Source organism: Pristis pectinata, chromosome 19 (assembly GCF_009764475.1).
Source record: "Pristis pectinata isolate sPriPec2 chromosome 19, sPriPec2.1.pri, whole genome shotgun sequence".
NCBI lineage: Eukaryota > Metazoa > Chordata > Chondrichthyes > Rhinopristiformes > Pristidae > Pristis > Pristis pectinata.
This window is the reverse complement of record NC_067423.1, coordinates 28,470,220-28,493,542: the sequence shown is the minus strand read 5'-3', so window position 1 is coordinate 28,493,542 and position 23,323 is coordinate 28,470,220. Positions and strand designations below refer to the sequence as shown.

At 39.6% G+C, this 23,323-nt stretch overlaps 1 protein-coding gene across 4 annotated transcripts in view; it reads right to left on the bottom strand.

Annotated features, from left to right (window-relative positions):
* Positions 1–23,323, bottom strand: part of celsr1a (cadherin EGF LAG seven-pass G-type receptor 1a) — a 281,143-nt gene that overhangs the window by 27,448 nt on the left and 230,372 nt on the right. For all 4 annotated transcript variants that reach the window (XM_052033623.1, XM_052033625.1, XM_052033626.1 and 1 more), the window contains exons 14-25: positions 23,105–23,246; positions 21,442–21,562; positions 18,660–18,843; positions 17,930–18,031; positions 13,875–13,969; positions 11,485–11,694; positions 8,759–8,942; positions 7,375–7,518; positions 5,557–5,728; positions 4,763–4,930; positions 4,018–4,144; positions 2,212–2,412 (exon numbers count right to left, since the gene is read on the bottom strand). In XM_052033623.1, coding sequence (XP_051889583.1) covers positions 2,212–2,412; positions 4,018–4,144; positions 4,763–4,930; positions 5,557–5,728; positions 7,375–7,518; positions 8,759–8,942; positions 11,485–11,694; positions 13,875–13,969; positions 17,930–18,031; positions 18,660–18,843; positions 21,442–21,562; positions 23,105–23,246 — 1,850 coding nt within the window. The remainder of the gene's footprint in view (positions 1–2,211; positions 2,413–4,017; positions 4,145–4,762; positions 4,931–5,556; positions 5,729–7,374; positions 7,519–8,758; positions 8,943–11,484; positions 11,695–13,874; positions 13,970–17,929; positions 18,032–18,659; positions 18,844–21,441; positions 21,563–23,104; positions 23,247–23,323) is intronic.

Genomic DNA, 23,323 nt, shown 5'->3' with positions numbered 1-23,323 from the left:
ACCAGTTAAACTTTTTTTTAAGTGTTAAGGGGTCTCTAATATTTTTGTTTTAATTTTTAAAACGTTGATGAACTTTTCAGTAGTTTTTGAATGTCTTTATAAACCAAGAACATTCAAAAAGTGTGGGGTTTTTACAGCTGGCTAAGCTAGATGTTATGCCATCAAAGCCTTGTTCACCTCTCTTGTGGATGGGGCTTGGATTTACACCTGGAGGTCTGTGCTGCAGTGCAGGGACTCACTGATGAGGTAAAGATCGATTCATCAAGGAAACTGCCATTGGAATATCTGATAAAAGTAAACGAGGGCTCTGTGGGTCAGTCAGCAGTAGGCACTGGCAGCTCACTGATGGAAATAAATTCTAAGCCAAAAACTATCAATAATTTACCTCATTTGATAATTTACTAGAAATTTCCCTGAAGTTTGTAATTTTTGATAAAGTAATGAAGAATTGAATCAAAGCCAAATACCTGCAATTGCTTTTATTTGCACAGCTTAATCTTCCAACAATCAACTGAGATATAGTAACTCTATAATTAGCTTATACACCAATTTAAAGAACTACATGTTAACTGCTTGTCTGAATCCTCTAAGTGTAACTTCATCAGCTGCTTCATGTAATTTTTCGAGGGCTTTGCTTTGACAGTGTTTATTGGCAATTAGTATTGGGATATTTAATTAGTGTCCTTATCACCCAAGGAATCAACCTGCAGAAATTTTGAGCCTCCAGATTTTGAAAAATTAGGAATGGATTCCCAACTTCACCAGATTTTTCCCCTGCTCCCTGCATACTCCCGGCTGGGACCCAATAATCAGCCAAATGCATATTTAGCAAAGGCCCCAGCCATCATCCAGCAGTGCAGATTCAATCCATGAGATTACTATTGTGGGAATTAGTAATTCTTTCCTTTCTTTCAGCCTTAAAGGTGAATTACATCGTTAGACAAAGGACACTCAGCCAATCACCTGGCCAACACAGAACAGTAGTCAACTTCCCAGTCAAAGTTCTCAAATCTGTTCCTTCTCCTCATCCTAATTTTTATGACATACATTTTGCCTGCAATACCACTAGAGGCTGCTGTTGGGGTTTTGCTGGAATTACCACCAGTGTCAAGTGGATGGACTTCATTTCTCAACTTTAAAATGAAATGATCATTGGACATTTGGGTGAAAATGTGCAGCTGCCTTAGGAAAATCTGTCTGAAGTCTGGCTTATGGAAGTCTATGCATTGATGTTTATCGGGACTGATGAAAATTTGAGCTGGGGAGCAAATATGAATTTTGTATACATTTTTAAGCATTGAAATATTCATATTGCATGACATTTACGTACAGTGAAATATAATTTTGAAAAAATATGCCAACCAGGCAGGTAACAGGATTTTTCAATTTCATTAGCAAATGAGTGAGACTTCTCGCAAATTTCTTCCCATACAATAATGAAGTAAGAATATTACATGAAGAATAATAGACAAAACCAAAGAATAACTACAAAATAACACACTGAGTAATAGGAAAAGGGAAAAAAAGACTATTTATGATACAAGAAGCCCTTGCTGCTTTGCAGTTTGTGTTGGTCAGATTCCACACAAAACAACTCCTTTAAGCATCAATGTTGCTACCTACTACCGCGTTAAGGTTTCACAGTTGTACACTTCGAAAAAAATTTTCGTATTTCAAACACTTAAGATAATTAGTGGGATTTGAATTATAACGCCATAAAATACAAATTGTGCTACTATTATCAATCAGGTGACAGTCTGAACAGTTAGTGAAGAAACTCAAAATATTTAATTAAAATGACAGAACCAGAATCAATTCCATTTTATGGCAGCAATTTGAATCACAAATGTGACACTGTGATCATAGTAGTATAAATCGTTATCTTTCCACTACAGATTTTACTTTAATCATAGGACAAGGCAAACTTATTTTCTTCTGTGATCAGCAAATGGATTGACACTCCTCTTTCTCACTTAACGTTGGACCTCTAGTGCTAGAAGACAGAAGAAACTTTTATCTCTTCAGCCTTGATTGAATCTGAAACCTGTCCCCAGAGAAAGATAGGTAGATCCATAAAAACAATAGGTAAAATGGATCTGATGTGTGCATTGACCAAGACAATACTTGCATTTCTGTAGTATTTCACATTTAGCCAGAATGATTTAACAATGCTGAGATACAAAACCTTAATAAACTGAAATAAGCACTTACAGGATTTTCTGTCTGGTTAATTCCAATAAGGAAGACGAGTTCTGAGAAGAAGAGAGCAGCCACCAGGTTTTTGTGGATATTATGGAGATTTGAACGTAGAGTTCTGACCAGGATGAGGAACAGGAAAGTCACAAACAAAGCAAACAAGGAGACCGAGACAGTGGTATATGTGACGATCTTCAAAGGGAGCACCTCACCATGCTGGTAAAGAATTGACAATATGACAATAAGTTTTAAGAAAAAACATAAAGCCAACCTAGGATATTTTTGTGGAAATTAATCTTATACTTGAAGTTTTTTAAAGTTAAATGAGATAAATGTACAGCAGCAACAAAGATGAGTATATATATCTGCAATTTGGCTTGCATTATAAATGATCCTTGAAATTAATTTTGTTGTTAACTTTATTTTGCTGAAGTATTATTCTTGCCAAAATACATTTTGTCCTTAGTATATTGATTCCTGGAGCAGAGGGTGGATTTCTGTGTCATCAATCTGCTTCTCTCCCAGCTTGAATCTAATACATAAACTGACATTTTGAACCAGATCATCCAGTATTTTAGTGCCTTGATATTCTGGATTAGTTGCAATCAATAGGGTACTATTGGTACCCAATGAGTGCCCTTCCCAACAAAACATGTGTGCACTTATACTGTCACAGTGACTTCTTTCCAGCACCGGCTTACTGAAACAAATCTTCTCCACTTCCAGAAGCAGCTTTAAAAGAATTGCTATTAATCAAAATGTAAAACTATTTCCTTTTCAATACCTCCAAAAGGCTCCATTCTAGTGAAAAAAAGAATTCTGTTTTTATAGTGTCTTTTACAATATTGGGATGCCTCAAAGGCTTTATGGTCAACAAAACACTATTAAAGGGGTAGTCAGTCACATCTTCCACTTCAAGAAAGGATCGTAATTGACTCCTCCTCACATTACTATGGCACCATGACCACTGCTGGTTGCAATGTGAATCTGACTGCAGCATGATTTTAAAGCTACTACGTTTTGACTTCTGCTTTCTTTTTTGCCTCATGATATGATTGGTGGAGTCATTTATTGTAGAGAGATTGAGACAACATATCCTTAAATCCTTTCTGCACTAGGAACAAAAAACAGCTGAGAAGTTAAAGGAAGTTTAGGAAACAGAGTACCATGGCTATATGGATCAATCCATAAATGGAGAGCAGTGTACAGAAACTCCCAAAAGCAAGTGCTAATAGCATTCCCAAGTATAGGTGCAGCTCAGTAACCTAGTTGTTGCTATGCTGCCATAACATTCCACCCCCACCCACCCCAAATTGTAAACGTGGGAACAATGGATCCTCATTAGTCTTCTTTTGTCATTTATGAATTCTGTCTCACAGGCATTCCTTTTGCTTCAAGGCGAAGGGCTGCTGGATTGAAACTGAAATGAACTAAAGAGCACAAAATAATAGTAAGATCTACAACCCTGGTGAATCTACTAAATTACTCCCATTTTGAGCAGTTAAGACCAGTTGGAGACTTATTTACATAATCACACTTTCTCAATTTCTACTAAATGCTGGAGCTTTGTTGAGGCATGAATATCAATAAAACTGTATTAAAATATTAGTTTAAAAAGACAAGGTTGCTGCAGGCTATATCTTTAAGCTTGTTCAGGTACTGCAAACTGTTTTTAAAATTGGAAATTGAGACAAAAAAAGGAAGCATGTCTCTGCCTGAGTTGAATATGTGGAAAATGCATTTAATAAACTGGAAAATGTGTGCTGTACTGCCTCGAGCACAATGGAAGCATTTTGGGTGTAGTCATGTGATCTGTCTTACCTCCCGCCTGGAAATGTCCATGAGCACGGCAAAACTCGTCATGTGATTGCACTGGCAGTTGATATGGGATTCATTCCGCAAGACAAGTTCACACCCTTTGGAAGACCACCCTCCTGTGCCTCCAATCCTATTAAAGGAAACAAATGAAGGGATTATAAAAGAACAGAGAACCATCAGCTATATAATGTTTTCAATATTTGCAGTTATTTCAATAACTAGCATGTCCAACCAATGGATATAATTTCTTCCATTTTTTCCTTTTAGAGTGTTCACATTACTTTTGAACTAGATCCTGTAGATCGAGATGATGCTCGAAGCACGGGGGTGCTGTTGCTCATTAGCACTGGATTTGGCAAACTGAGTGCGTAAACTGTGGTGGAGGCTTGTCAGTGGTCCAGCATGTTTTTTAGGGCCCCTACTTATGGATGTCAAACTGAATGTAAAGGAAAGCTTTAATTTTGTTTCAAAACAAGCAGTATTACAGTGAAACACATGTGAAGTGAGAAGTTTTAAATGGTTCTCTAAATACAATAGGATTATGCAATTGCCTTTATATTATAGATGATAATTGGTCGGATGGTTACAGAGATTTGTTTTAAGTTCACTGCATGGCCAAACCTGGTACTTAAAAACAGACTAAGATGGATAATACACCCTTGGCTTTCAACAAGGAATTTTGAATTTTTTTACGTCTCAACATACACATAGATAAGATAGAAACCAAAGGTTTTTCTGTCTCACTTACGCTAGAGTATGATTCCAAAATACACAGAGGGGCTTGGTCCTTTCCTCCGTCTCGAGCAAACGATATTTCAGAGTTATCGGGGTCTCCAACTGTTGAGGCAAATTCTGGTCCTCAGTGTAAACTGTAGCACTTATGATGGGTGTATTTATGACTGGTCGGTTGGGAACTCTGAAGACAAACAACACATTAATAACAACATGCTGAAGCTATTCAGATATTTCTGGCAAAGTAAGACAAAGTATGCAAGAACACCAGAGGTTTCAATTTCCTCCAATAACCTATAAAAGTATCTCAAAGTGAAAACACCATGTAATTACCCTCAAACTTGCATCACAACTTTTTAAAGAAAAATCAAGGCTAACAGCAAGTCTGCTCCTAGCAGAAGGCAGCTGTGAAATAATTTACCAATAAACTTTTAGTCAAAAGTCATGAAAATCTTCTGGAACGCAAACACCATCTCCTGCTCAGTAGTTACACAATTTGCCAATGGTGAATATACACATAAGATATACCTAATGTAACTATAATTTTCCCAAAACAATGAAACTTCAAAGCCCATATTATCTGATTTTCAGTTTAGTGCAACTCACCAAGTAATCAGGAATTCCTGAAAGCTGCTATTTTATTCCCCAAAGTTGAGATGGTTATTTGAAAATCTGAAAATTCAGCACTTCAGCTTTGACTGCTCAGATTGGAACATGATGGAAGGATTAGGCTTTCCAATTTATTTTAGAAAATGCAAGCATAAAATTCGCTACTATTCCATAAATTTCACTATGCAATGAATAGCATACCTCATACTTCTTCGATCAGGATCAAATCGTTCGGGCAAAAGCTGTCCCAGTGATCGATATATGATCACTACACCAACTGCATACTGGTGGGATCCATCGGCACTTCTCTTCTGCTTTGCCAAAGCATCCTCTGGCCTCCCACTGCCATTGTGTGTAGGGTGATAACCCTGTCCTGGAGTTTCACACAAAGTGTCATTGTAAGACAGCAAATAATCCACACTTTCAGATAAATTATAAGCGTCAAGGAATTTTAAAAACATCTATACAGATTGCAACATTTGCTCTATCATAGAATCTCAATGACAATCTCTGACAATGAATCCATCAACATAATGACATTTTTTCTTCTCACCATCTTTCTCTCCCAAATTCTTCCCCTCCTCCCAACTATTTCAGCTCTTGATGGTCTTGCTTGTTTCGGAACCTAAGAGGCCTTTTCTACATATCAACCTGGTCAGTTCCATGCGTGCAACTGTTTGACTGTGGATTAATCAGAGCCAAACGGAGATGGTGACCAGGAGTGAGAAGCACAAGTGACTTTCTGCTCCCTGGGACAGACATGCTGAGCCACCTGTAACCAGCACACCTGGCTAAGATCAGCTAACTCATCACAGACAGGAAACTAAAACTGCAAACGTCCTGGTCTAACACATACAAAATGCTGGAGGAACTCGGCAGGTCAGGCAGTATCTATGGAGGGAAATGAACAGTCGATGTTTCGGGCCGAGATCCTTCATCAGGATACACCAGTCTGACCCGCTGAGTTCCTCCAGCATTTTGTGTGTGTTGCTCCAGTTCTCCAGCATCTCTAATCTCTCGTGTCTCCAAACGCTCCGGTCTATATGATTTAGGAACTGAAAGACCAGTTAGTTACTTCATATTATGTGAGGCAAGCTGCTTTAATGTGATTTTTTTTTTGCCAAGATATGAATGAGCTGACTCTTGGATGACCGTGGCAATACCTCACGTCAAAGAAATAAAAATAAAACTGTGCATGACCTGCCTCACTTGTGAAAGAAAGCAACTACATATTCAGCAAAGGATTATGAAAAAAATGTTTTGTTTCATTAATAGCAGAAGTCCCACATCACCAAAGTCATTAGACATTAAAACTGCTGTGAAGCTGATGTAACACTTCCAGCGAATGCTTGCCTTCAGAGGCTTCAATTTTTCCCATGAACAGTTCTAATGAAAAGCTGAACAATTTATCTGCTATATTAGGAGCCAGTATTCAACTAAAATTTATATTCTGAACAAAGGGAAAGTTCTCAAACATTCAAAAGCATTTCCTTCAGTGATGAAATTCTATAATCCAAATATAGCCACATGATGGAAAGAAAAGCATACTGCTCTGGATGAACTTTACAATTCTTTCTCCTCATCTCCTTCAAGTGGTATATCCACTTACACAATGTTCTATAGGTGCAGCCATCAGCCCACCTGAGGGAACACTCATGATGGAACCAGGCACTTTGGCCCACTGAGTACATGGCGACAAACATCTATTGTTTGGGCATTATCAGGAAATTCAACTGGAAAAGCAGCATGGTTAAGTTTGATCTGCACCTCATCCAATTACTTTAGCAAATGTACAAATTTCAGCTTCATTGGTTAGTTGTCAGGATTGGGCACCGTAATTGATTTATTTTCTCTCTCCATAAAGACCACTTCAGTTTCCAGACCATTCAAATCAAGAGCTATTAAACAGGCATTGATTGTCCGGTAGCTTGTCCAAAGGCTTATGTCTATTGTTGGAACACACTCAACACCCCAAGATTTAAATAAAAACTGCAAGAATAAGCTGGAAGCATTACTTACCTTGGCTATCTCCAGCTTTGAAGAGAGCATTGGGAAAAAATACACTGGATTCAAGGTCTTTGGGAATTTCTTCACGGATCTTCTCAAACTGTGGCATGCTGGTGCCTCCAAAGTTTGTTATCTCAAAAAGGTCGACTGCAATGACTAGAGGTATAAGGAACACATGAACATAAAGTTCAAATACATGGGAAAAAAATGATCTTACATTATCATGGATTAGTTGCTTACGGTTTATTTAAATATTATGAATTTTTAAAATAAACATTTTTCTTACAGTCAATTGATAGTTTCCTTCATACCTGTGAAATAAGAGCAAATATTGGACAAGGTTTTGGTTGCTTGGTAGCAGTTTTGTGTGCAATAATTTAAGGGCAGAGTCCTCGATCCACCAGCAGCAGCTGTAACTATCTGCACCACAATGCACTGGACAGGGCTGAGGGAAGAATTACTGATGTTAAGCATCAGTGATCCTCCCATTCTTTACCTGGCTGTGGTGAGGGTTTGGTGATATGTCTGCATGGGCTGTGCAAGGAATGCAGCTAAGCCTGGAGAAGGTCCCATTATGAAACCAATAAGAAGCAGCAGCCTATGCATTAAGCCATGATTACTTAAATGTGATATGTATACAAAAAGCCTTAACTTTTTATTTACTCAGATGTCTCTCAAATGAGAAGGTGGTGGGATACACATAACCAGACTGCTGAAATAGAGTCTGGCAAAAAACATGCATTCCTAATGCATCAGACATGGCAGATTCCAGCACAATAGGTTGGAATGCTAACAGACTGCCTCAAAGCATGATTGTGATTTTAAATAAACAACCCATCATGAGGATAAGAATATTAATGTATGTGGGTTACATAGTTTGGGTCCAAAATTTTAGACTAAATACCTCACATTCCTCAATCCCAAATGCACGCAGATGTTAACATGCTACGCATCCAGTCACATGGGTAGAACTCCCAAGAAAGCAGGTTGAGCCAAACCATGGCCCTGGCAATGTTTTAATGGGTAAGGGTGTTACAGTCCGGCTTTTCCTGGCCCACAGGTAGTGCTCTAAAGACGAGGCTGTCATCACTTCCCTTCAGCTGTGGGGAATGGGAAATGTAGCCAGCCATGCCGACCCTGCAAAGCTGGTTAAGTCCAAGGGGTTTTATCCTCACTCTATATATTGCCAACCTGCCTCTTGTGAGCGGTTGGCTGCCCACTTCATGTCACATTAAACCTGGAAATGGGCAGGTTAAGGTCAGGTTTCAAATATGCTTTATCAAAGCCAACCCAACAGACTAATTTTTGAGTGTTAAAATTCACTCCAATGTTTCTAATGGACTATTTCTCTGAACCTTACACTGATACAGTTACACAATCCTGCCTCATAACTCACTCAGATTTGCAGTGACGATAGTGAAGGGTCGGAGATAAGTTTTCCTGAGGTTTCGAGCAATGGTGTTTGCGTACTCCTCATAGTGTTTCATCAGATGTGCAGTGCCTCCTTCTGTCCGCTGGATCTGTTCCCAGTGATCCTTGTTTTGAGGATCCAAAATGGCACTAGCAGCTTTGACAATATTCTGAAATAACAACCATGGCATGTACGTATTTAAAACCAGTAAAATTTGCCTTCCAACTGAGTTTATGCCAGAGATTAGCATTACAAATTCCTCCTTTTTTGTAAGTAGTGGCCAACCTGTCTGGCTGGGATTGGCGCCAGACACAGGAGATTTTGTATCTGCTTCTAACCTTCATCCCAATTACCAATGTACAGCAATATTACTCTCTATGGTGCTGTATTATTTACAGATAATCTTTTAATCTTTTTTAAGAATTGCAGCCAAAGTCACCGATTAATATCCTCTCTGGGGCTGAATGCTTCAATTTGTGGCCAGCAATGTTGTAAATGATACTCCATTTGTGAACACTAAAATCTCTATTTCAGGACTTGAACTTGCTGGGAACATTTTTCCTTTAAAAAAAACACCAACATTTAAATTACAACATGAAAGCACAAGGTAGTCTTAATCTTGTTCCGTGACTTTAAGCAACCAGCTTAAATAGTCTTCAAATTGCAGATAAGATACACCTGCTGTCAAAACTAAAGCTCAAGTACGGCTTATAGGTCATCTGTCTTGCACAGAAACCAAATCCACCTAACTTAGGAAGTAGGAATATAAAGCTTTAATTTCTTTTAAGCTATCCTGAAGTGAATTTTTAAGCAGTGCAACAGTAAGAATGAAAACTTAAAATACTGGCTTGTAGTATAACATCAAATTTAACAAGCACTGTTCAAAACTAAAAATATGTTCCCACTGCATTTACATACAATTCTGTTTAAGTATGACAGCTTAGTATGCAGGCTATCATCAGATGCATTAGTGAGCAGAATAACGTTAGTACTAATAGAAAGATTTAGATATTTTTGATTTCTTTTAAATGTTCTGAAAAATGTGCAAGGCATGGAAGTACAATACTCATTGCTTTCCTTTGAGATGTTGAAAAAAATCTTGTTTTCATGCAACCCAGTGGTATGAACACCTAGTGTTATAGGACAGACTAGCCAACTCCTTCCAGCTGTCTATCTTGGCTCTCTAATGAGTTACTCAAAGGAGACAAAGAGCAATCCAGGCTCCCACCCCGATTTAACATCCCAGTGCTCCTGCAGAATGCTCTCCTGAAGTAGTATGAATAAAACTGGAGTTGTCACAGGGACCCGGATGTAAAGCACACATACTGAACTCCAGCAGCACTGCCACCCAACAGATTACTTATTACATAGCAGTCAGTATATGCACAGTTAGAAAGGCTCAGTCTTACTGCTGCAGGATACTAAAACATACCATAACTAGGAATTGTTACCAAGGAAAAATCAGCAAAATCAGCCATAAGGATCAAATGCACATGAACTTGAAGTGCAGCTAAGCACTTTTCTTTGAACACAGATTTATAACGAATGAGAGAGCAACAGATTGAATGAAGCCCAAATCACTAGAGTTTCCCTGTAGTGCAAGCTACTCAGCTAAAAAATCTACAAGATACATTGCCTAATACAAGTTTAATTCAATTGCAGCAAGAATCAGTGGCAACAGATTTCAGTTTTGTTGGAGGCAGCAGCTCCAGCTGCAAGGCATCTTTGGGTAAATGTGATAAGTGTATCTCCTTAGGCACTAACGAGGAAAGAACTAGGCAGCACACTAAAATCATTAATGCTGATATCAGGGCCATGGTTGATTGTTTACACCAAAACCCAGATTGGAAAAGTTTACATATTTACATAATGCTGTTACTGTTACAGTTTCCTGACCTGAACACATGCTACTCAACTGAGGATAGAAAGTTATAGAGACCAGGTAAACATTAACTTGGGCAATAAAAAGAAAACACAATTCAAAATTGATAGAGGAGGCCGACCTGTAAATTTGGGATTTCCATATTCACCCAATGTCTTGATGCTTAAGTTGAGAGAAACTGGAAGTTCAGCACAGAACAGCTGACCAAACCCAGCAAAATCTGGGCCATTAAGTAGAAGCTGCTCCATTTGTTAACCCTTGGAATTTATTATTAAAATCATTGATGGACAGATTATTCTATTTTATAACTGCATTTGGGAGGCAAGGAAGAAAAGAAATGCAACGACTCGGTATAAAAACTGAAGTTAAAATCTGCTTTAAAACTATTTAACACATTGGATATGAAAATCTGCAAACACCAATACCTCAGATTAGCAACAAGTAGAGAACTCTGGCAACATCTTTGTACAAAATTACCCAAGGGAAATCAGAAGATTTCAATCTGCCTGTGAGGAGGCTGACAGGGGTGAAGAATGTGTACTTTCCAAATATAAAGTTTGCTCAACATATCTTAGTCGGTCTCAGGGGAAAAGGAGTTTTGAAATGAAATGAAAATATATCAGGAGCTTTTGTTTAGATTGCTGCAGTATATTACTGATTGGAAAGATTGTGTAAATATTGGAGTAGAAGTCTGTGGGAAGTAAACTCTAAATTGCCTTCTTTGGAAATGCTTGAAAATTAATTCACAGATGTAGTGCACAAGCCTAAAAAGAAATCAGCATCTACTATTAGGTATATAAAAACAAACAATGCAGCACATGATACCAACCTCATTAAACTCAACATCTTGAGTTGCTGCCAGTTCAAAGTCCTGTTGGTTTCCTTCATACTGAAGGATCCTCTTTATCAGCTCGTAAGCTATTTTCACATCATTCCCATAGTAAGTCGGTGTGTGCTTGGTGGCATTCTGCAGCATGCTGGCAAGTTTCTTTGAATTACGTGTATCCATCTTGGTTTCATTGCGATAGAGTTTTTCCATCTGTTTGCAAAATGTAAAGAAAATCAGTAGCATCATAACCGCACAATTGTAAGATCAATTTGGCCAATTTGGATAAACAATGGACTACATTTATAAACTCAACGTTCTGATGCCCCCAACAAAATGTGCCATGAAAGAACAGCCCACAATTGTCTGGATGAAATTGCTTTACATAATGACTCTTACAATCACAGAATGCTACAGCCAAGTCCCTCAAAAGTCAATGTTAAATGATCAATTAATATGTTTTTCCTGCTGCTGACTATTGAGAAATTAATGAGAAGGATCCCAGGAAAATTGTGCTGCTATACATTATGTATTGGCATGGCTTCTCTTCAGCGCATGAGGAGGAGATACAGGAGCCTGAAGATTCACACTTAATGTTTTAGGAACAGCTTCTTCCCCTCTGCCATCAGATTTCTGAACGGTCCATGAACATTACCTTGTCATTCCTCTTTTGCACTATTTTGTTTATTTTTATAACTTATAGTAATTTTTACGTCTTGCACTGTACTGCTGTAGCAAAACAACAAATTTCACGACAGATGTCAGTGATAATAAACCTGATTCTGATATTGCCATGGTTCAAAATCTTACTGGACAAACAACACTCTGATTGCACAGCAGTCCCTTAATAGGTCCCAGGGCCTAGAAATGCCTTTGCGTGAAATGACCCAATTTATTCTCCAGTGTGATTTTTAAACTCACTGGTCTGAAAAACAGCAGTTCTTATTTGTTCATAGAACAACCAGCCTTTCCTCTGAAGGAGCGCAACTTGAAGTGTCAACATTGAAAATGCATTCTTTGCCCTCACTGCAATCGCTGAACTGCTGCAACATCAAATACAGACTTTCACAAGAGCTTGGTTTACTTTGCCTGTGGAGCTCAAGTTCAGTCACTTTCTACTTCTTAGGCTCAGGACCTCTGCAGGCTGCTGCTGCTGATATCTGCATATCTTATGGCTTTCCACTCATTGCTGCATTGGGCAGGTCACCCTAACACTGTAAATGAATCTATTTTTCCCTTCAGCTCACAGAAGCGGCGAGCCAGGAGTAATGGACTGTTGCCTGGGGGATCTCTGTGGTCACACTGTGCTAAGAACATGCCTCCTGTGTTTGTTGCTGTTCACACTCTATCCAGGTCCCCCTCAGCCCACTGGAGAATTATCCTGTGCCTATCCAATCCATCTAGCACCCATCCTTTCCCCTCCATTCTTTAAGTAGCAACATTCCCCTGTAACTGCAAGAGTGCTTATGTGCTCTGGTATATTTCTTTGCTGCCATGTTTGTAGCTGCTGGGCTAAATGCTGGTAGCTGCAAGAACTTGCAATAGAAAGCACTGCAGCTCTGCAGTGAAACTGACACACAGAAGATTTATACATAGAACCCTTACAACTTTATTCTGTGAATCTCACAATTGAAGATCATGATCTTTCTGTCACTTTCAAAACCAACTTTATGGTAAGCCACAATGCTGTTTTAATGCCACTAATTGTAATAAAACAATTCTAGCTCCTAAAGTGTCAGTTTGGAACATATACTCAGTTTTCTGGATTATGGCTCTGGCTTTCTGACAAGAGATGAGAATAGACATGGTTGAGAGGCATTGAGGGGTGATGAATCACCAAAAACTTAGATTGACATCTGTTCTAATCAATCCTGTAAAAGGAGGGAAGATATTATTGATTTGAGGGACCGAGAGGCCCCTGATGGAAAATCTGAGCAGTTAATACATGCCATTGATTGGTCAGAACAAATGGAGTTGGTGCTGGATAAATGCCTCTTTGCAGGTGGCATAATGAGAAGATCAGTCAAAGGCAGAGATGGAAAAAATAGTGAAAATCATCTGAAATACCTGAATCCGCAGCAAGGTTTATTCTGCTGCTTTATTGGTTCCTGCAGCTTAAGTCAAGTACACTACATTTCTTGTTGTCTATAAGAGTGAACAGACTACTTCACTAAGTACTGTCAGAGGAAGGGCAGATCACATCTAACCCAGAAATTTGGGAATGGCAGAATCACCTACCAATTCATCAAAGTTAACCAATTTTCTCTGCAAAGATACTACCTGACTGGCCAGGTAATTCCAATGTATTCTGTTCTTAATTCAGATTTGCAGCTTCTGCAATATTTTGCCTTTATGTTAGTGGCAGCACTGACATGTACAATAAAGGGACCTACCATAAACTTGAGCTGAATGAAGGTAAGCGTGGTACAGTTGAAAAGGTCAGGGGGAAGCCAGCCTTTCTCCTCATTGCAGTGACGAATTGCAGTGCCTGCAAAGAAAAATTAAGATGATTACCAGCAAACCATTGTTCATTTCTTTAATAACAATCAATATATTGAAACACCTTCAAGGTGACACCTAGACAACTTGGTAAGTTATAGCCAAAGTAATCCTTTGTCCAGGAATGCAACATTTAATATTGTATAATGCCACGGGCTTAGGGAGCCATTAGACCAAATCTGAAAGAATGTGCAAGAGGGCAAGGGAGAGAAAAAGCCTGGGGAAGGACATTTGCAACTTGTGCACAACAACAATTTTACACATGAAAATAATATCTATGAATTAACTTAAATTTATGGCAGCAATGCATATAGAATTCAAACAAAAATACTTAAAGGTGCTGTAAGGCCCAAGTTGAAGTTAACGCCCGCTGATTAAAGAGAACATTTCACTGCTGACTGACAGCTCTGGGCACCCCTTGATTTTTTTATGGAAAAGTCTGTCACAGATTGCACTCAACTCCAATCAGCTTGCTGGCCTTTCACATTCATTGAAGAGTTCCCACATTTGGACAGATTCATAAGTGAATACATTTTGACAACAGTTTGACTTAGAATAACTTTTACATTGCATCAATGCAATCAAATTCCTTGAAAACAGATTGTATGCAGGTCAATGTAAAACTAAGGGGACTCGGTATTTTCTGTTGCTCCAGAGATGATCATGTGGATGGTGAATTCTGGCTGACAGAGCTACAGAATTACACAGTTAAGGAGAGGGCTTTTTGGCCAATGTCTTCTATGGCAGCTTTCAGATAAGACCATCCACTTAGATTTTCTGCCTATCCTCATTTTAGAAAAAAAACTACTTCTCATTACTGACAAGAGATCAGGAAGTCTGAGATTTTATGATTCTAAATAAAATGGGGAAAAAAAATTTGACATGCCAAGCAACAGATGGTTTCTGTGCAATAATCTTGCATTAGAATTTTCAGATCACATAAACTATCCACTCTCCACAGATGCTTCCTAGCTTGAGAAGTATTTCCAGTATTTTCCATTTTCATTTCAGATTTCCACCATCTTAAGTATTTTACATTCGTTTTTCTTAAAGTTGCTCGTCAAGCTAACTTTGAATTTCTTGTTTAAAAAAAAAACAAAATATCCAGAGAAGAATCAAGATACTTCACAAATGAATAAATTGTCATTAATTTATCTGAGGTTACTCAGTCTTATTCCACGTATTATTTAACTGTGTACAATTTAATTGAGGGTGGTGCAGTATTGCATGAAAACATATGACAGAAAGAGACTAAGGTTGACATCATATCCTTAAGGCTATCGTGTCAACAAGCAGACATTAGAAGAGACAGAGGCAAGAATGCAGACAGAAGCTGCTTGACCCACTCAGTTCTTCCAGCAGTTTGTTTTTCGCTCCAGATTCCAGCTTCGGCAGTCTCTTGTGTCTCTGTCAGACATTATAATAACTTTGCAATGTTTCATTTCTTCAGTACACAGTTGCAACCTCTTATTTTTCCAAATATTAATTTTTCATTTGAAGTGTGGCATTTTAACTATTTACTTTAGAATAAGTCTTTTGTTGCACCTGACTGCAGTATCATCTGAATTACATTCCATAACAGCAAGGGTCTGGGCAGGTTTTAAATAAAAGTTGAAGACCACAACCAGTGAACCCAGGTCATATTGTTACTTTTGCCAGTGTACTTTCCACTACAAGTTGGACAAACAATGGATGTTAGGAAGTAAAAATGCACCATGTGTGATGGTTAAACATTACTCAGACCCTACTCTTGGAGCAGAGAATCCAATTCAACCCAGTACTGAAAGGTCACATCTCAAATGAAACTTAACAAAAATATGGGCTAATCACAGATAGTATGAATTTATTAAAGCTAAATTGTGTTTAACTCTTGATTGAGTTCTTTGATCAATTACTGGAGAGTCAATGAAGGCAGTGAGATTGATGTTGAATATAGGGACTTACAAGAAAAGTCAATATACACATGCAAACTGGTATTGACTAATATATGAGCTCAAATTATCCAATAGCTTGAGTGCCAAATATTCCAACTAGTTTTATGCAGTCTAACAATGACCATTCAAAAAAAAATCAATAAAAGCCCAGGTATGACATTTCAGTAGCATGGACCTTTCAGAGATTAAGAAATACTGTATATATATGATGGTCACCAAAATGGCAACAGTGCAAAGAAGTAGAAATGAGTAAAAGGTATTTCTACTATACTAATTTGTATTCTGCAGTCAGCGGTGCCTCTTGCTGCTGACTGAAGCAAAGAAACCTGCTCACAAAGATCTTACAACCTCTGCAGTGTGGACTACCGATTTCCTGACATTGGCCATTGTTAGACATTAATTCAAGGGAATCCCTGGCATCTACCCATTGTAATGCCACCAAGGTGGCTGAGCAGCCAATCCCCACTGAAGAATTCAAACAAGCAGCAAACAGGAAGGGAAAGCACAAATTTAAATAATACTTTAAATATTTCAGTGGGAATTAGAGATTGGAGCACTAACTATATTTGTTTAACTGTGTTGTTTTATTATTTTAATATATACATTGTTTTGATTTAATTATGAGGGCATTACAATCCACATTTACTAAATTAATATTTTAGGGTCGGTTTGCTCAATAGTAATTAAGGTTTAGCAATAAATGTCATTAAAAACGCAATTGCATCCCATGCAACAAAGCAGAATATTTTCCAAAGTATTTTGCAGCAAAAATACTCTGCAAATACCTGAATTCTTCATTAGATCACTAACTTGCTTTGATTATACTGGAGAAGGCTGAAAAAAAGAGTATAGCTTGTGGAAAAGGATGCTGAATCACCGACAACAACTTTGGGATTTCCTGGTTAAAGTTCATAGGCATGGAAATTGCAAAATTACTGCCAGTTTCCTTATCGGGAGATTACAGTCAGTGTGGATCAGTAGTAACATCTCCTCCACGCTGACAATCAATACAGGCGCACCTCAAGGATGTGTACTTAGCCCACTGCTCTACTTTCTTTGCACTCATGACGGTGTGGCTTGGCACAGCTCAAACACCATCTATAAATTCACTGATGACACCAATGTTGTTGGCAGAATCACAGATGACGATGAGGAGGTGTACAGGATTGAGATGGATTGGCTGGTTGAGTGGTATCATAACAACAAACTTGCATTCAACATCAGCAAGACCAAGGAATTGATTGTGGACTTCAGGAAGGGGAAGTTGGGAGAACACACACCAGTCTTCATTGAGGGGTAGGGTGGTGGAAAGGGTAAGCAGCTTCAAGTTCCTGGGTGTCAACCTCTCAGAGGATCTACTTTGGGCCCCACACATTGATGCAATCACGAAGAAGGCATGCCAGCGGCTCTACTTCATTAGGAGTTTGAGGAGATTTGGTATGTCACCAAAGACTCTTGCAAATTTCTACAGATGTACGGTGGAGAGCATTCTGACTGGTTGCATCACTGCCTGGTATGGAAGCTCTAATGCACAGGATTGAAAGAGGCTGCAGAGGGTTGTAGACTCAGCCAGCTCCATCACAGGCACAACCCTCCCCACCATCGAGGACATCTTCAAGAGACGGTGCCTCAAGATGGCGGCACCCATCATTAAGGATCCTCATCACCCGGGACATGCCCTCTTCATGTTCCTACCATTGGGGAGGAGGTACAGGAGCCTGAAGACCCACACTCAACATTTCAGGAACAGCTTCTTCCCCTCCGCCATCAGTTTTCTGAACAGTCCATGAACCCATGCACATTACCTCATTATTCCTCTTTTGCACTATTTATTTAATTTTGTAACTTATAATAACTTTTATGTCTTTATCTCTTGTACTGTACTTCTGCCGCAAAACAACAAATTTCACGACATATGTCAGTGATAATAAAACCTAATTCTGATTCTGATTCAGAAGCCCTACCCTCCAAGACATCAGCAGAAGATTACGAGCAATGTCCTCACTGTAACTCACCTATCGATCCTTTGGGACATGGCATGGCTGCTGGTCGTCCATACTTTGTCCGTGGCCACCATATGCCTGATTCAAAGGCTTTTGGACAAACATCATATTTCACTGAAACAAGTTAAATGTTTATCGCAAATTAATTTACTGGCATAAAAATAGCAAATATTACCTCTGGATATTTGTAACATTGCTTGTCAATTATAGAGTCATGAAGTCGTACAGCAGGGAAACAGAACCTATGGCCCTACTGGTCCATGCCAACCAAGATTCCCATCTAAACTAGTTCCATACCTCTCTGAACCTTTCCTATCCATGCACCTATCCAAGTACCTTTTAAATGTTGTTAATGCACCTTCCTCAACCACTTCCTCTGGCAGCTTATTCCATATACGGACCACCCTCTGGGAGAAAAAGTTGCCCCTCAGGTTCCTATTAAATCTCTCCCCTCTCACCTTAAACCAATGCCCTCTAGTTCTTCATTCCCCAACCCTGGGAAAAAAGACTGCGCATTGACCCTATCTATGCCCCTCATAATTGAATACACCTCTATAAAATCACCCCTCATTCTCCTACACTCAATTTAATTCCTCATTCTAATAATAAAGATACAAACATGACACTCTGAGGTAACTATCAGACAAAACATACTACCATTGTGTTTTCAAACATAATCAAACTACTGAAATAGATTATACAAAGGACTGAAGGAAATAATTTGAATTGGAACTCAGCCTACCTTCACACCCATTACTGGTGATCTCAGCGAAAGGGTTGTCACAGCGGTTGCAGTGTTGACCAATCACTCCAGACTTACAGGAACATTGACCCGTTTCCCCATCACAGGTGCGGGCTTGAGAGCCAGTTGGAAAGCAATCGCAAGGGTAGCATGTGTCACTATCCCGGGGCTGGTAATAGTTGTCCTGCAATGGAAAGATTGGCTACATTTGATACACTACATCTGTAGGGGAGACTGCCCTGCCTGATGTCATTTCAAAAGGGTCTACCAGGGAAAAAAAACACAGGAGGTTCTGTAAAGGGACACTTCGCACAAATATTCTTCTGTCAGCAGATTTTGGAAAGAATATTTAGGCAATAATTTTAACAAGGATCTTGAAACAAAGCATTTTAACAACCTTTCTACAACAACAGACATCTTAGAAGGAGGTGATCACAGAATCATGATTGGATAAATAAACTGCTGGAGGAACTCAGCAGGTCAGGCTGCATCCATGGATGGAAATGGACAGTCGACATTTCAGGTCGAGACCCTTCTTAAGTGTCAATTGTCCATATCCCTCCAGAGATGTTGCCTGACCTCCTGGGATCCTCCAACATTTTGTTTCATGCTCCAGAATGCAGCATCAGCAGTCTCATGTCTCTATGACTGCATAAAAGTCATTTGAAATTTGATCAGATTTTGGCACCAATATTTACAGTGATGAGGTGGGGGGAGGGTGTGTGTATGTGGAGGAACGTGAGGAAATCTAGCAAAGTTGGAAACTCAGATGTTCCATTGAATTTAGTGGTAAGGTCTCACGAAAATCATTTTCTTCAGATTCCTGTCTGGGCAGCTGTCAAATTGACAGGCAGGCTGGCTGTTCGATAGAAACCCAGCAGTATGAGGCTGTAGCCAAGTAAGCAGAAAGAAGGCCAAAGGCTCTCTTGGCCAAGGAACTGAACTCTGGCTCCAACAGTTTCCCTCGCCAGTCCACTCTTGAGTATTCCAAAAACCGGGAGACCCACCCGGCAGGAGTTAAATTTAAACCAAACTCCCAGTTACATTGTGTGAGCCTGATTTAAATGTATTACTCAAGTATCTGTACTCCTCACCTCCTGATGCCATGGGAACATCAACCAGTGAGTACACTGTGGGCTGGGGTCACATTGACTCTTTTTTGAGGTTCAACCACCACCTCAGACTTCCTCTTGCTTGTAGTGAGGGGGATTCACATCAAAGCCAGAAAGTTCACTGCTACATCCCTCTGACACACTGTCAATCCCTCAAATTATGGTTTTGTACAGACTTGTTATTTTCCCTTTGGCAATTGCACTGATGAGAAATCTTCATTACATTAAAATTTGCCTCAATCCAGTCTCCCCTTGACATCCACTTTGTCATTTTCAGTTGAAAGTTGGATGATGGAGCCCTGGAGAAGTGTTGCATTCTTTCAAATGCAAACTACAATTTTTTTGATTGAAGTTATCAACAGGGAATGGCTTACTGCATACAAACCCCTGTCTTACCTCCACTTATTATTTGTGTTCGAGAACATGAAATTCAAATCTAGACTCCAATCTCGAAGTTATACTTAAAGCAATGCTACTAACACCATTACCTTTGGTCAATATCAGGGCCACAATGAGCAGGCTTCTCACCCTGCTAATTATGATTGGCAGGTAATGTTTGCCAAGGATACTTCATCCTGATATAAAACCCAAAATCCTTTAACAAAGCTGGGTTGAAAACAGAATTACCCAGAAATTAGATCACCTAGTGTCACATTTCTGTGAGCGACATTATCAAAAATAAGCCTATGAAGAACTGGCAACAATATGTGGTTCATGGCATCCATAGATTTTGTCCCAGGTCCCGGATATCCCAGGTCCCTCCTGCAGAACGATATTTTCAGTGCCCAGGAAGCCTGGATCTGCAGAGCTAAAAGGGGACACCACCAGGCAAGTCTAAAGTCAACGTCAGGAATTAGACTTGGATAAGTCTGTTTCAAATTACCTACGTGGTCTTTACACTTACCCACAAACTCATCCCGCCGCCGCCGCCCTCCCCACTCCCCGCTCAAACATGCGAATCTTACCTGAGTTCTCTCCCAAGCCCTGTCCAACTACTGAGCAGAAAACCCAATATCACATTGGTCAACCATCATCCAACTCAATATCCCCTATCCACCAATCACCCACCTAAACCTCCACACCCCAAATTGCTCAACTCAACTACCCCACTGCCAAAGCCCCAACTTAAACCCCCCCATCTCTCAACCATCCAACTCAATACCCCACTACCTACTCATCACTCGATAGCTGAACCTCCCGATTCAACCCCTCCCACACCACCTGACAATCCCCATACCCTAGCAGATCAATCCTCAAGTAAGGAAGTTATCGCAGATCTGGGGAAAGTGATGTGCTGTGAAAACAATATTTTAACAGCCTCTGAGACACAACATTCTAAATTCCAATAATCGATGCAGGCCGCACATTATTCCCCGCCAGACCACGTTGAGACCTTTGGGAAACAGTTACAGCTGGCACTCTTGAAGGAATCACTCACATGGTGCGTAGCACTTTCGGGAATCAGAAGCTGAAGGAATCTGTGCCAACATAATCTTTCAATGAGAAAGTGAGTGTATGCAATCATGGAAGGAAACCAAAAAAGTCTGCCCTATTCAATGTAAAAAATGCTGTCTTAATCCTGAATGATTTTGAAAATCCATTTCCTGCAGAAATCTGTAAAGCCCACTGTCTGTGGCTCTGTAAGCAGGGCTTTGCTCATTGTTTCCTACCTTACATCTGCACTCTCCTGTGGTCTTGTTGCAGTCAGTGTCGAAGCCCTTGTTGGTATCACAGTTACAGGGACCACAGATGGGATTCCCCCACCTCCCCCTTGGACACGGCAGGTCTATCCTGGAAAGTTCAGAAATTGCCATTAAAGTCTCAGCAGTCAAGACTTTCCAAATCATACTTATTCTTCCGACCCAGAAGACACAAATTTACTGTGAATACTAGCAACCATCTCCAATAAGTTTTTCATTGTACCTGTACCTCACTGTACTTGTGATATGACAATAAACTCGACTTGGCTTCACTGAATAGCGAAAGTTTCAGCCATTTCCCCAAGTTTTTTATTCAACCAGTATTGCCAATCATATTTCATATTTCTTTACAACATTCAGTCCATCAAGACTCTGTCAGCTCAGAAAGCAATCCCATTCCCCACTAATTTTCCCTGTAACCTATTCTCCCCACATTCCCGTCAACTCCTTCTAGATTCTACCATTCACCTACACACTATGGGCAATTTATGGTGGCCAATTAACCTACCAAATCGCACATTTCTGGGATGTGGGAGGAAACCGAAGTCCCATGGGAAAACCCATGGAGTCATGGGGAGAATGTGCAAATTCCACACGGGCAGCACTGCAGGTTAGGATTGAATCCAGGTCCCTGGAGCTGTGAGGCAGCAGCTCTACCAGCTGTGCCACCCAACAGATATAGCAAAGTTCATCAAAACAATCTAAAAATATGGAAATAGAAGCCCATTCTTTGGAGTTTAGAAGGAAGGGTGATCTTATTGAAACAAATAAGATCCAAAGGAATCATGGTGGGCTAGATGCTGAGATGTTTCTGCATGAGATGGGAGTGTCTTTAATGAGGGGGCATATTTACAAGATAAGGGCACAGTCACTTCAAACAGTGATGCACAGGAATGTATTCTCATAACACATGGTGAATCTCTGGAATTCTCGACAGCAGAGGTTGTGGAAGCTAGATGACTGCAGGTATTTAAAGAGGAGCTAGATATCTTTTTAAAAGACTTGGGAAGTGAACACTGTGTGTAACTGGCACAGAAGAGGAGTTGAAGCCTGGGGAAGATCAACCATCTTCATAATGGGTGGGGGGGGGGGGGGGCCAGGGGAGAGACAGGCGACCTACTCCTGCTCTTACTTTTTTTGTTTGTTCTGACTGCTCAGACTGTAGATCATGTTGCACCAGATCACATGACATGTCTCTGAATGAAAGCAACCAGCAACACAATGAAACTTTCCAACTTCGCGCTCCAAAGATGATCAACTGGACTCTTAAACATGATCCAACCTTACGAATCACACCCACAGCAGTGCAGTGCTCCACAAACAACTTATTCATTGCTCCAGGTGTCATTCTGTTACATAAAGCATTTGATCACTTAAGAATATCTTTATAAATTACCACCCATAATCTAAAATAAATGGTTATTCAGTTCTTCTTGAATGTTAACAATTCCAATTTAATAGAATTTCTAAAATCAAAACAGGAGTATGTCAGGCTGCTTGGTTTCCATGTGAACACTATATTTGTTAATGATAAGAGAGAAAGAAAGAGATGAGAGTGCTCAGGCGTAATCAAACAATGGTATTCCTTGCTCAAAAAAAACTCCAAATATATCACCAGTTTGTTGTTTCTTACTTGTTTTCACAGTATTGACCATAATAGTTTTCTCCACAGTTACAGGTATATCCATGTGAGGAGCCTGGTTTATGAACACAGTGAGACACGTGTTCACATGGATTCAGTTTGCAGACATCTATACAGTTCTTCCCAAAGAATCCTGTTCGGGGGAGTGAAAACAATTATTGGGTTTAGTTTAATAAATACTTGCACTACTCCTTTTCCCAGAATGAATTA